Source organism: Myxocyprinus asiaticus, chromosome 5 (assembly GCF_019703515.2).
Source record: "Myxocyprinus asiaticus isolate MX2 ecotype Aquarium Trade chromosome 5, UBuf_Myxa_2, whole genome shotgun sequence".
NCBI classification, from domain to species: domain Eukaryota; kingdom Metazoa; phylum Chordata; class Actinopteri; order Cypriniformes; family Catostomidae; genus Myxocyprinus; species Myxocyprinus asiaticus.
In genome coordinates, this window is record NC_059348.1 from 13,120,231 (window position 1) to 13,133,782 (window position 13,552).

The 13,552-nt window shown below is 43.5% G+C and overlaps 1 protein-coding gene across 1 annotated transcript in view; it reads left to right on the plus strand.

Moving 5' to 3' along the window:
* Positions 1–5,460: 5,460 nt before the first annotated feature.
* The window catches only part of tmie (transmembrane inner ear), a 32,077-nt gene continuing 23,985 nt past the window's right edge, over positions 5,461–13,552 (plus strand). Inside the window, exon 1 of the mRNA XM_051698066.1 lies at positions 5,461–5,607. Coding sequence (XP_051554026.1) covers positions 5,461–5,607 — 147 coding nt within the window. The remainder of the gene's footprint in view (positions 5,608–13,552) is intronic.

Below are 13,552 nucleotides of genomic sequence, written 5' to 3' on the forward strand. Positions count from 1 at the left end.
CTCCCCTCAATAAGCATAAGTATGAGCAGTAATAGTAGTGACGCTTGCCTTAGCAAGTACAACTAACTACTGGTTGATGCTCTTGAATTATATTTGGAGAATATAACAAAAAGATAACAAGGAAAATGTGCCTTGTATGCAATATGATCTTTACATACTCAGTAAGTAACTCAAAAAATTAATTGAAACTTAGAAATGTAGACTCTTCATGTTCAGTTTGAAAGTGCTTAGAAAGTTGCTTCTTTTAAGGATGTCATTAATCTAATTGACCTCCTGTAAGATAATAGGTATTTCTGACGTTTATATGACGCACTCTGCTGAGTAGTGCAAGGGAGCTAAATTTGTTCATCCTCTGTTAGATTTGTCCTGGGAAAAAAAACAATTAGGTGTGTGGGGTTATAAGAGAGGTGAGGATGTGCCTTACACAGTCCACCACTGTCTAGCCACATGACCATACCAGAAATAACTGCTCTGCTTTCAAGGTTGTAATTTTGTCTTTAAACCTCAGTATGGGATCTGCAAACCAGAACCACACAACAGAGAACAGTTCAATGTTAAATATGAACAGAAAGACCCTATAAACGACCCATTCTTCCCAATCTAGCAAATGTCTGTTAGCAGATTGGTGTGCTACAATGACAGAAGCTATTATTGTTGCAGTACGATGAATCTATCGGATCTGAAAGTAGTGATCCAGAATGTTCTACAGAGAATTGGCAAGAAGCAAAGCCTCTTACTGATCTGTGTCTCAGGCAAAGGTGTTAGCAGGAATGTCACAGTGTGTTTGTAAATGCCAGTGGCTGTCATATGGCATGAGGAAGCCTAGAGGACCTAATCAATGGTGTTTGCTTCCAGGAACCAACAAGGTGTAGTTCAAATGAGACTCTATCTGAAGTTAGCATCAGGTGAGAGACTGACACTTTTGTAAAATATCTTTCAAAAGGTCTCGGCGATAATGGTGGAAAGAACAAGATGGTTCAGAGCACTTCAGTTTTTCTGTGGGGGGGCTGACTTAGGATGGAAAAACATCACTACTTGTGGCATTGTGTTTGTGAACGAGAGGAGGGAAGCATATTACAGGTTATTGACAGATAATTTGTTTTGCTTAAATATGAAATGAGTTAACAAATTTGTTCACTGATGTTTCCTTTCTTAAAATAAAGTGTTGGATATGAGGCTAACTAAAACGTTATGCCTCTATTGATTTGAAATTCTGTTTGTTGATTGGTTGGTTTTGAAAAAAAGTTTTTTTAGTTTTCGTGCAAGCCAAGTTCTAGGATATCTTATGATTTCGCCATTTAATATGAATAATTATGAGATTACAAGACTGTTACAACTGGTTTGCAAACCTTATAATTTGTCTTGCATTCATTGTGCTACAGATATTAATGATACCTCAAATCATGCTGCATGTTGAGAAGAGGTTATTACTTGATAACAGATGCTTGTCAAACTGATGATTAAACTTCAAAAGAATTCCATAGTCTTCAATTGAAGGAGGAACCCGAGCCATATCGAGAGCTATTATTGCATTATTTTTACTATTATTTTAATGTGTAAAGGTGTTTGTACAAATCCTTTCCCCAAGTTTTCAGTCTTAAAGTGTATGAAACCTTCGTAACTTTGGAAGACAGTGTGAAAAGAAAAACTCATCTGATGTTCCTGTGACATGAGCAAATGCTCCTTTAGACCTTGTAGGATTAGTTCCAAAACAATTCAGGTAATTACTTGAGGCTCAAGAGAAGTGCTTTAAACTTTGTGTGACCCTTAGTTGATTTGTCTTATCCTGAGTTACAAGGCTTGCAGAGGGAACAAGCACTCATTACTGTTATCAGGTTTCATCTGGAGCTTTCCTTCTGTTACATGCTAAGTGAGTTCATATGCAGTGCTAGCATTAGAGTCAACTAGATAAATTAGAGTCAACAGTCTACATATGTTGTTAGCACAAGGGTGATTTCATGATCAGAGGCTTTTGGTTTAAAAACAAGCATGAATTTAGCTAAAGTATAGTGTTTTAGGCATTTGCTTTCAGAAAATAGTCCTTACCTCAGTCTGACAACTGTTTTCAGATGGGAAACTTGTTACAGGTCCTTTGGGTATTAAAAGTGGGCCACGTAACAAGAACAGGAGGTCCACTCATTAAAACTTAAACTTTAACAATTTATTGGAAGAATGTTAAAGAAATCTAGATAAAATTAACACATTTGACATTTTCTGAAGAAATGTGAGTGTGCTTACCTTTGCAAAAGCTTCTATGATGCAGCGCTGAGTTGTTGAGAATTATGTAGCTGCTATAGGGTGTTCTGGGTGGTTGCTTACCAACATGATCACACAGGAAATCAGCATGCTGCTTCCTAATGTTCATGGACCCTGAAACTGATCCCAACTGACCCTGAAACTGACCCGATATACTCACAAGTGCCATACCCCATCAGACATTTTTGCATTAATTGTTTACCAATCCCTGTGGCACTAATGATGTGCGGGCAGCCTTAGAGACACAGGTTCAGATCTTATGGAAACCAGAAAGTAATTGCATTCACATAAACAATAGGGAACATGATTTGGCATGCATTTTCATTCAAAAAGTAAATTTTTACTCAATTGATGGTTAGGTTTAGGGTTGGTGTTAAAGTAAAAAAAAAAAAAGCCTTTTTGTTGACTGTAGTACTTCATTTACAACTAAAATTACAACTCACTTCTGGTGACACCCAGTGGATATTTCACCTCAATGACTCCTTCCAGCTTCGGCCACTGGGGGCAGTGATTTGAATATCGGTAAGCATAGACCAATTTCAGCAGCCGAAATTCAACTCCTGGTGAGATCAAGCTGTGCTTACTGATGACATGTTTCCAAACAGGCACATGACTTGAAATGAGTTTAACACCCCTGATCCACATAATGTCATTGGCTGCGTCTGAAACCAAAGGTAGCTGTCTTGTTGCCTCGCTGCCCTATCAGTCAGTGACTAAACAGACAGTGTTTGCATACGAAGGTACCTCCAGAAACTGGTTTTGGACAGGCTACTGAGGCAGCATAACGTCACATTGTTCCTAGCATACCAGCAATTGATAACTGACCACTAAAGGTAACGCATCTGCTTCATTCATCCAACCGAACCACAATGGTCTAATAATCTAAAACAAAATCAAGAAAGTATTGGTGAAAACCAAGTGTATATTTCATAACTACAATACTAATTTCTCACTAGAAATGGAAACAAAATTTGGAAAAAGTGGGAAAAACTTGCACGTCTGACATTTATTCGCAAACTGGCTATTAACCGCCTCTTTGGCTGCCTTTTTTTTCTTCAGCTCAACTGCCATGGATCTGTGCGTACAGCATTGTGGGATTTCATAGGCAGTGTAGGAAACATCTATGCTGCCTTCAAAAATTGATCAGATGAAGGTATCTTAGCAGACAGGATGTGACACAAACATTGGATTCGGATGTGCCTCAATCCCTTCCTACCTCCTTATACAGCCTCCGGAGTCAGTATTTTCCTGGTTTCGTACGCAGCCATTGTTAATTGCCATGGTCTGTTTCTTCCTGTTCCAGCTTCTCCACTAGCTCAATGATGTGCACACAATAAAGTACGAGATAAAATTGGGACCGCTTATTTTCACTTGTTTTTGTGAGATCTGGCAACACTGGGCCTGAGCTCCAAGACTATTCTGCTCCCTCTTCAATGCAAGCATACAACTTTCATATGTCCAAAAATAGTATGTTGATTGCTTAGAAAACTAATAGCACAAAAGTTCATATATGTTGCGACATTTGACAGTCAAGTCTACTTTATGTTGTTAGTCCATGGGTGATTTTATGATCAGTGCTCTTGGTTTAAAAACAAGCATGAAATTAGCAGATCCTATCATTTAAGTCAATTGCTTTAAGGAAATTGTCCTCACCTCAGTGGACAGCTGGATGACACTGATGAAGTTGCAGATTTCAGATAGTCGACATTCGGTTAACCATTCTACGTGCCAAAAATCCCTATTAGGTCTGCAACCCGACACGAACTCGACAAGTTCCGACAAACCTTCTGGTTTTCCAGCTGGGCTTGAGTCAGTTAGGGTCAGTCAAGTATACGGCGAGTTAAGGGCTTTTCAAACATGCTTCTGTGTGTTTTTTTATATACTGTTAAAACACGTTGGACAAATGTATTTGAATGTTGCGCTGAAACTCACTGTTTTTTCTTTCAACATCTTGCGTAGGATCGCCACATTTTTAGACACCAAGTAAAGTTAAAAATAACTTTAATTTCATAAACACATCTCGAACCACCAGCATTGTGTTTTATTCGTTGTGCTGTGTTCTGAAAAAGTTCAGGTTACAAAAAGGGACTTCACGTGACTGTTACGCCATTAAACATGATTCCAGGTTGGTTTTTACAGAAGCAAAGTTTCAGCGCTTGATAGACGGTACGACTCTGGTGTGCATACACAATAACTAGACCAGTTCAATGCCATTTGATTATAAACCATTTAAAAATCAAAGAACCTTTAAGTGGCTATTTAACCACAGCAGTGAAACTCAGAGCACATGACAATACTCGCTATCGCTGCCTCATGCAGAGCGCATATAAAGGCATTGACAGTTTGATTATTTTTGTTTGACTTTAATGTGAGATTTTATCATTTGAAATTCTATGTTTTGTGCTATTTAGCCTCATATTTCACTCTACACTTGAACTTAATACAACCTAGAATTGTAAAATATTAAAATACACACTCTCCAAAGTGTTACACAATTACTATTACATTCTTGGATTTGAACAGACCCCTACCTCTAAATTTAAACCTTCTTTGCATAACTTTACCATCATTGTTTGTGCTACAGAAATTAATGATACCTCAAGTGGTTTATTAAAAGACATGTGCTATACTACTCTAAGTGACTGGACTTGTGATGTTTGCCTGACAGACAAAAAATGGGCAAAAAACTGATTACCATATCTAGAACCAGAATATACTTGGGGGTGTGCTCTTTTGACTTAGTAAGCAACCACCTAGCATGAAATTAGCAATAGCAATTTAGCAGGCAAGTTGCAGATCCTTTGGCTGTCAAAAGTAGACCACAAAACAAAAGCTTATCACAACTTAGAACTGTTAAACATCAAGATACACACTCTGCATTGTGTTACACAACTCCTCTGGTCCAATAGTGTCCCTTCCCCCCAGACACTTTTGTAACCTCTCTGAGCGCCAGGCAGGCTAGGCTGTAAATGACACCGAGGCTATTCATTAATTAATGGGCCTCAACCCTGGTTAGGGCTCCACAGAGGAGAGCACTATATCTCTGTGGATGGGTAAAAGAGTGGGAGCACTAGGACAAGAGGAGACCAGAGCGGCATTAATGTAGGGGAGACAGTGGCTGTTTCGCCCTGAACGACAATCAATCACCTGGGCTATTGTGGTCCTGAGCAGTTTTCCTGGCAGAGGGAAGAGGAAGGGAGAGGAATGAAACGTTGGAAAAGGAGAGGGAAGATGGCCACCGTGGGGCCTTTGTATCAACCCCCGGACCTGGTCCCGTTGCTGATGAGCATAGTGGCCGTATTGGTCTCACAACACATCTTTAACGCAGCCGCACAGATCCCCGACCCAGAGGTAAGAGCCAGTTAGACTGAGTTTATGGCTCCTAAACCACACTGTTTTTGAGGAGCTCTTTATATTGAACAGTTTGGTGTGAATCGCTTTGTGTTTTTATGGCACTGCTGCATTGTTCCGTAAATGGCTAAGCTGTAGCGGTCTGCATTTCAATACAATGGTCACATTAGTTGTGTTTCTATAAGTGTCTATTCCTATAGTATGCTGCTAAGAGTGTTAATGGTGTATTAAAGCAAGATTTTATTGATAATCAAACACAATTGTACAGTGCAAGGACTCACAGTGTTGTGTCTTTCAGACAAAAATGCTCATGATGATACCTTCCCTGACAAAATAGAATGGAAATCAAGACAAGCAAGGACACATTTATTTATCACAATATACCCAGTTGGAGTTTTATGAGGAGTAGCCCATTAAACCTCTGAGAGAAGTGTGAGTGCAGTGACATAAGAACCTAGTTTCATTAACCCAGCTAGGTCATTGCCAAAAAAGTCCCTTGACCTATAACTGATAGAAAAAGACAAATAGATTTATGGCAAATCAGATGCAGGGCACTGTTTATGCTTCATTCAGCCAAAGTGCTAAAAGGGACTAATGTAATACAGGACTCTGTATAATCCCTTACTCAAACTTCAACCTTGGAGGCCATTAGTCACATTAACACATGCACACAAAAGATATATTTTACCTGCTGTGTCCTTCTGTAAGACTTTGGAACAGTGTTACGACTAGATGACTAGACTAGTTGTGTTTGTAAAGGTAAGCATTACTGTTACTATAGCTAAGGGTTATGGATTGGAACAAACCCAATGTGGACAAATGTAGTGCAAGACTTGATTTTCTCCTTTCTGCATTGATGGAATCGTAAGAGGTGGGCGTTACATATCAGAATAGAGCCAGGAGTTTGGAACAGAGGGTTTGAAAAGAGGGATTTGTTTGCCAAAAGGAAAGTTGTTAAAGAGACTTTTATTACATGATTTTACAAGATTACATAGAAAAACATTATTTTATTATTTGGTATAACTGTTGGTCAATACAACAGGTGAAAAAATCATACAGACTTTTTTTTGAACGAGGGACCTGAGCCATATTTAGGGACCAGAATTTAATTAAAAAAAAAAAAAACTTTTGAATGGCTTATTGTTTTGACTTGGGGAAAAAGGAATCACCAAAAATATCCCATCAACTGCATAGCAATGCAATTAAAACCATTCAGAACACCACAGCAACTGCATAGCAACACATTGTTGCCACAGATTTTGCACAGGCAAAGTTAGTTATGTCTAAGGTTGATCTAAGAGTTTGCAACATGTGCACCCTCACATGTGACCTCAATCAAGGTATTAGAGGTCACAGCTCCATGTTTGCTTGGTATTTGTTGTTTGGTAGTTTATGAACAAGCCTCTATTATGTGTCTGTGTAATATATCTGTGTTCGCACAATTAGGGAATACATCCCAAATACAAAATACATCACTGGCATTGCATTGAGAAAATGCTGTGTCTTGTAAATGTAAATGGTGTTTACATTGTTCCTGGTAATGTGATAATGGCAGAAGCGAGGAGAGGGATTTTCACCACCCAAAGTACTCTCATTGTTAAACTAGAAAGGAGCAATTCAGGCAATAAATGACTGTTTAAATGGTATCATCGACTCCTTAAGGACATTCAACCATTTTTTCATTCTGTCTATTACATCAAGCAACATGTTTCTTTTGCCATGTAAGAATCAGTCATCTTTGGATCTGATGTTATCAGGAGACATTTCTTTGAAACATTTTCCCCTAAGAAAGTCACTGTAAGAGTCAGCCTTCATGTTTTATGTGGAAAAACATGGAAATGTTTTCAGAGTTTTGGCTAACAGCTCTCAATGATTGCACCATGAATTCCACACTAGTTTCCATCATAATTCATGTAAACAATTTATCGGAACAATGTTATAGCATTTTTGATGCAAACAAATCTAGATTTTACCAAGTGTTCCTGGTGCAAATGTTGCCAACACAATTCTTGGGTATTCTGGGTAGTTGCTTGGATGTTTTGGATGGTTGCTAAGGGGTACCTTACCCACATCAAAAGAGCACTCCCCAAAGTCTCTATTCCTCTATATATGGCTTGGGTCCTTCCTTTAATGTATGTTTTTACCCGTTTCATCATCCACAACATAAAAATTGCACATCTGATCACTTTGTAACAGCACACCTCCCTTCAACAAGCCGTGATTTGATGTCGCTAGCACAAACAAGACAAGTTACATGTCAAAGTTTAATATATAGACTTAGGAGTTTGTTCAAATCCCTAACCTGCCTTATGAGTAACAGTAATAAGGATGCTTGCCAAAGCAAACACCACTAATAGTTAAAATAACAGTTGTTCTCAGACATATCTTTAGAAGCCCATTAGAAATGGTTTAAGGTTCTGGCAAAGGTTTAAGAGACAGTTTAAACATCCTAACTGGAAATATTACAGGTGTCTTCCAAATTGGCCTTGATAGTTGGTGACAAAAGCACAGGTTTTCTACACCAACTGCTAATTACACACATATTATAGGAGTCTATTGCCCAGGTGTTTCCAATTTTCCCAGTAGGCACAATTTTTTACTCCAACATGAAACATTGCTATGGTTCTATAATGTCTTTATGGCCCAGTGAACCCAGCAGGCAACAGAGTTGAATTGGAAAACGAGATAACACTAATTGATATATGGGTGATTCTTCAACTATGGGCACCTTTCTGTGGACTTTTAGAAAATTAACTCCCTAAAACACACTTCACACACTCTCATTCGTTTATTTAATTTGGCTACTATCAGTGGATGTACATGCATGACAAGAGAATTCTGTCATTTTTGTAATTTTTCTGAACCAGCAAAGTTGTCAAATTATATTTGACAGCAGTCTGTGGTGGAAATAACATTAGCTAGCAGTTTGTGTATTAATACACACAATGAAAACATAATTTCACACTCTTTGCATACAGTTTGACTGGAAATGATGCACAATAAAAAAATATCCTATTCACAAGTGATATTTACTGTGATTTTTCAGTAACACTTTGCAAAAATTTTGTATGCAAAATAGTCAACCGAATAGTTAACATGAACTAACAATAAAGAATACTTTCACAGCATTTATTAATCTTGGTTAATGTTTGTTTCAACATATACAATACATAAAAAATAAATAAAAATAAAACACTTATGATAGCATGAGTAAATACAACATTAACTAACACGAGCGAACAATGGTATTTTCATGAATTAACATTAACCGAGAATAATACATAATAATATATGTTGAGTTTGTGGTGCATTTAATAATGTTAATGGATACAATATAAACTCAGCCATAAAAGAAATGTCCCTTTTTCAGGACACTGTATTTTAAAGATAATTTTATTAAGTCCAAATAACTTTACAGATCTTTATTGTAAAGGGTTTAAACTATGTTTTCCATGCTTGTTTAACGAAACAATTAATGAACATGCACCTGTGGAACGGTCGTTAAGACACTAACAGCTTACAGACGGTAGCCAATTAAGGTCACAGTTATAAAAACTTAGGACACTAAAGAGACCTTTCTACTGACTCTGAAAAACACCAAAAGAAAGATGCCCAGAGTCCCTGCTCATCTGTGTGAACATGCCTTAGGCATGCTGCATGGAGGCATGAGGACTGCAGATGTGGCCAGGGCAATAAATTGCAATGTCCGTACTGTGAGACACCTAAGACAGCGCTACAGGGAGACAGGAAGGGCAGCTGATCATTCTCGCAGTGGCAGACCACGTGTAACAACACCTGCACAGGATCGGTACATCCGAATATCACACCTGCGGCACAGGATGGCAACAACTGCCCGAGTCACTGTGATGCAGATCAGGTGTCATCGTGTTGGATCTAGTCACCGCTGACAAATAGAAAGAACAGGTGATAAACTTGAGAAGCTATATGAATTTTTATCCTGTTTAATGTGTTTGTTCATGTTTCATGTCATGTGGTCCCCTGGTCATGTGATTTCATGTTTCCCTCCATGTTCATGTGTCTTGCTTTCATTGGTTTGTCTGATTACCTTGTTATCAGTTCTGTCATGTTATTGACTATCATTGTCATGGTTCTCCCTTGTCCATGTATTTAAGCCTCATGTTTGCCATTGTCCATTGTCAGGTATTGTAAGTGTAACTTAATCCAAAAATGTTATAGTCAAGTTCATGTTTTGTATTTTGTTCACATTGGGAATTACGGCTTTAGAATTTCACATTTGATAATAAAACTGCACTTGGGTTCATCACACGTCATCGTCTTTGTCATTGCCAGCGACAGCGTTGCATTAATGCACGCACATATTCAAAGAACTGTCTTTATTTCTCGGAAGGATAGAGAATAGGGGACATGATAAAGTACATTTCAAAGAAAAATATCAATATGGGATCTGCTGCCTGTTGAACTCACCGAACAGTCCATATCACACACACAACAGCGTCTGCATCTCATGATTGATTGACTGTCAAACACTCAATGACCCAATCCATCTTTAAAACCAACAGGTCATTTTTTACTGCCTTTTACATGAATGTCTGGTGTTACACTTAAAACTTAAAACCTGCAGAAGACAAAAGGATTACTATTCAAACATTTGTATTTTTTTTTTTTTTCAGATAAAAGGACATGTTCCCTATCTGTCACTCACTCGACGTTGGTGTCGATGTAGTGACACTAGGGGTCACTCTTGGGAGCCCGAGACACCTCTGGTCTTTGATAAAAGGCCAATGAAAATTGGCGAGTGGTATTTGCATGCCACTCCCCCGGACATACGGGTATAAAAGGAGCTGGTATGCAACCACTCATTCAGATTTTCTCTTCGGAGCCGAACGGTCATGCTCATCGAGCTAAATAGCACTGTTCATTCACCTCTGCTGGATCTGACGGCGCATTTCAGCGGCTTCTCCCTCCTCTGCACTGGTGCACTGCAGAGAACGCCCCTGGGCGCTTCGGCAGAAAAACTAGAGAGTATATTTTCTGAAAGAGCATTTTTCCCCTCTAAAAGAGTATATATTTCTCTAAAAGAGCGCACACACGGAACGTCTTTTTAAAGACGCGTCTTTTTAAAGATGCCTTTCCGTTCGTGTGTTATTCCTGGTTGCGGTCGATTTCTCTCAACTTCGGATGGTCATGATCGCTGTCTTTCGTGTCTGGGCGCGACCCACACGGAGGCAGCGTTTATGAATGGCTCATGTTCTCACTGCGAGAACATGACCATGGCAACGTTGCGGTCGCGGCTTGCTTTTGTAAGAAAGCAAGCCACCCCAGCGGCTCCCCGCCTTGGTCCTCCTACCTATGGGTTTGAGGTCAGCGCGGCTGGCGCTGGGGGCGATTTGGGGACCTCAAAGGGATCGCCTCCGCCGGGTTCCCCCCGCGGACCTCCCATTCCCCAGCACGCTCGTCTGCCCCAATCGGGCTTCCGGATGAGTTCGCCGGCTCGTCGCACGGCGAGTCTGGCTTCTCGTTCGAGGCCCGCGAAGATGATGAGCTTTCGAGCGCAGCGTCGGAGAGCGGGCTTGTCCAGTCGGACGCAGAAGCCTCAGCTGGGCTTCCCCCTTCGGGGACGGTCGCCCAGTTACAGGCCGACGCCGAAATGACGGACATGCTTTCCCGGGCGGCCGCGAGCGTCGGGCTAGAGTGGAACCCTCCGCTCTCCCCTGAACCCTCGCGGCTTGATGATTGGTTTCTGGGCTCGCGGCGCCGCTCAGACCGGCCGCGCCCCGCTCCAGTGCCATTCTTCCCGGAGGTGCATGAGGAGCTGACGAAGTCGTGGGAGGCAACTTTTACTGCCCAAACCCGGCTCCGCAGTTCCCCCGCTCTCACTACCCTCGATGGCGGGGCGGCCAGGGGCTATACGGCGATTCCCCCGGTGGATAAGGCGCTCGCAGTGCACTTATGCCCGCAGAGCGCCGCCACCTGGCGTGGACGCCCTAAGCTCCCCTCCAAGCCCTGTAGGCTCACGTCGTCCCTGACGGCCAAGGCCTACAGCGCTGCTGGACAAGCCGCCTCTGCCCTGCACGCCATGGCTCTCCTGCAGGTCCACCAAGCCAAGGCACTGAAAGAACTGCACGAGGGTAGTTCCGCCCCAGATTTGATGCAGGAACTGCGCTCGGCGACCGACCTCGCCCTCCGGGCGACGAAGGTCACAGCGCGGTCTCTTGGGCGGACGATGGCCACACTAGTGGTCCAGGAGCGCCACCTGTGGCTCAACCTGGTCGAGATGGGCGAGGCCGACAAGACACGGTTCATTGCTGCCCCCATTTCCCAGGCGGGCCTATTTGGCGACATCGTTGAGGACTTTGCCCAGCAGTTCTCGACGGTAAAGCAGCAGACGGAGGCAATCCGGCACATCCTGCCCCGGCGCGGCTCAAGACCCCGCACCCCGTCTGCTCGTCGCCAAGGGCGTCCCCCTGCGGTGACTGCACCGGCTCCGCCGCAGCCCGCCCCTCCGGCCCGGCCCCGGCGTGGAGCCCACCGCAGGAAGCCGACGCCACCCGTCTCTCAGCCGGCACCGAAGAACCCACGGAGGTCTTCGAGGCGCCCCTGAGACGGACAACCCAGGGACGAGGGAACCCACTCACCTGGAGCTGGTAGAAAGACCACTCCATCCCCCGGTGGAGGGCCGGGTGGAAAATCTTTTGTTGCCTTTTCGTTTGATTTCGCCGTACGCCCAAGTGGCTGCGGTACCCAACAGTTCAACAAAAGAGCGGCTTCCTTCCTCCCTGGGTCACATACCCGTTGTGTACGGTCGTCACCACGACTACCGTCCACGGGCTTTATCTTGCAGGATTGGCGCTCCAGCGGTGCCCTTTTCGCCCCTGAGCGCCCAGCTGTGGCACAAATCCACCCCCGATGTGACAGCCTCCACGGGTCGCGAGGACAGGCCTCTTCCTCCCCCGTCCCAGGCTGTTCCGGGGGTGGTCACAAGGAGCCAGGTAAGTGCTTCGATGTCCCTAGACTCAGCACGGCCACGACGTGCTGTGGCACCTCGCGCTCCGCCCCGCTGCGAGGCCCCACCTGCCGGTACGTCCGACGACGTTGTCCCCTTGGTTCCCCTCGCACGGAATTTGGATGCATGGCTTGCACTTCCCAATCCGTCGCGGTGGTTGATCCGGACCGTCCGACTCGGCTACGCGATTCAGTTCGCCAGGCGCCCGCCCAGGTTCAGCGGTACTCACTTCACCTTCGTCAAGGGCGAAAACGCTGTTACTCTGCGCGCGGAAATCGCTACCCTCCTACGAAAGGGCGCGATAGAACCTGTCCCTCCAGCCGAGGTGAAGAAAGGGTTTTACAGCCCCTACTTCATCGTACCGAAGAAAGGCGGTGGGTTGCGGCCAATCTTGGACCTGCGAGTACTGAACCGGGCTTTACACAGACTCCCGTTCAAGATGCTGACGCAAAGACGCATTTTAGCGAGCGTCCGGCATCAGGATTGGTTCGCGGCGGTAGACCTGAAGGACGCGTACTTTCACGTCTCGATCCTTCCTCGACACAGACCCTTCCTGCGGTTCGCGTTCGAGGGTCGGGCGTATCAGTACAAAGTCCTCCCTTTCGGCCTGTCCCTGTCTCCTCGCGTCTTTACGAAGATCGCAGAGGCTGCCCTTGCCCCGTTAAGGGAGGTAGGCATTCGCATTCTCAATTATCTCGACGACTGGCTAATCTTAGCTCACTCTCGAGACGTGTTATGCGCACACAGGGACCTGGTGCTCTCGCACCTCAGCCGACTAGGGCTTCGGGTCAACTGGGAAAAGAGCAAGCTCCTCCCGGTTCAGAGCATCTCTTTTCTCGGTTTGGAGTTGGACTCAGTCTCTCTGACGGCGCGCCTTACGAACGAGCGCGCCCAGTCGGTGCTGGCCTGTTTGAAGGCGTTCAAACAGAAAACAGCGGTTCCACTGAAACTTTTCAGAGG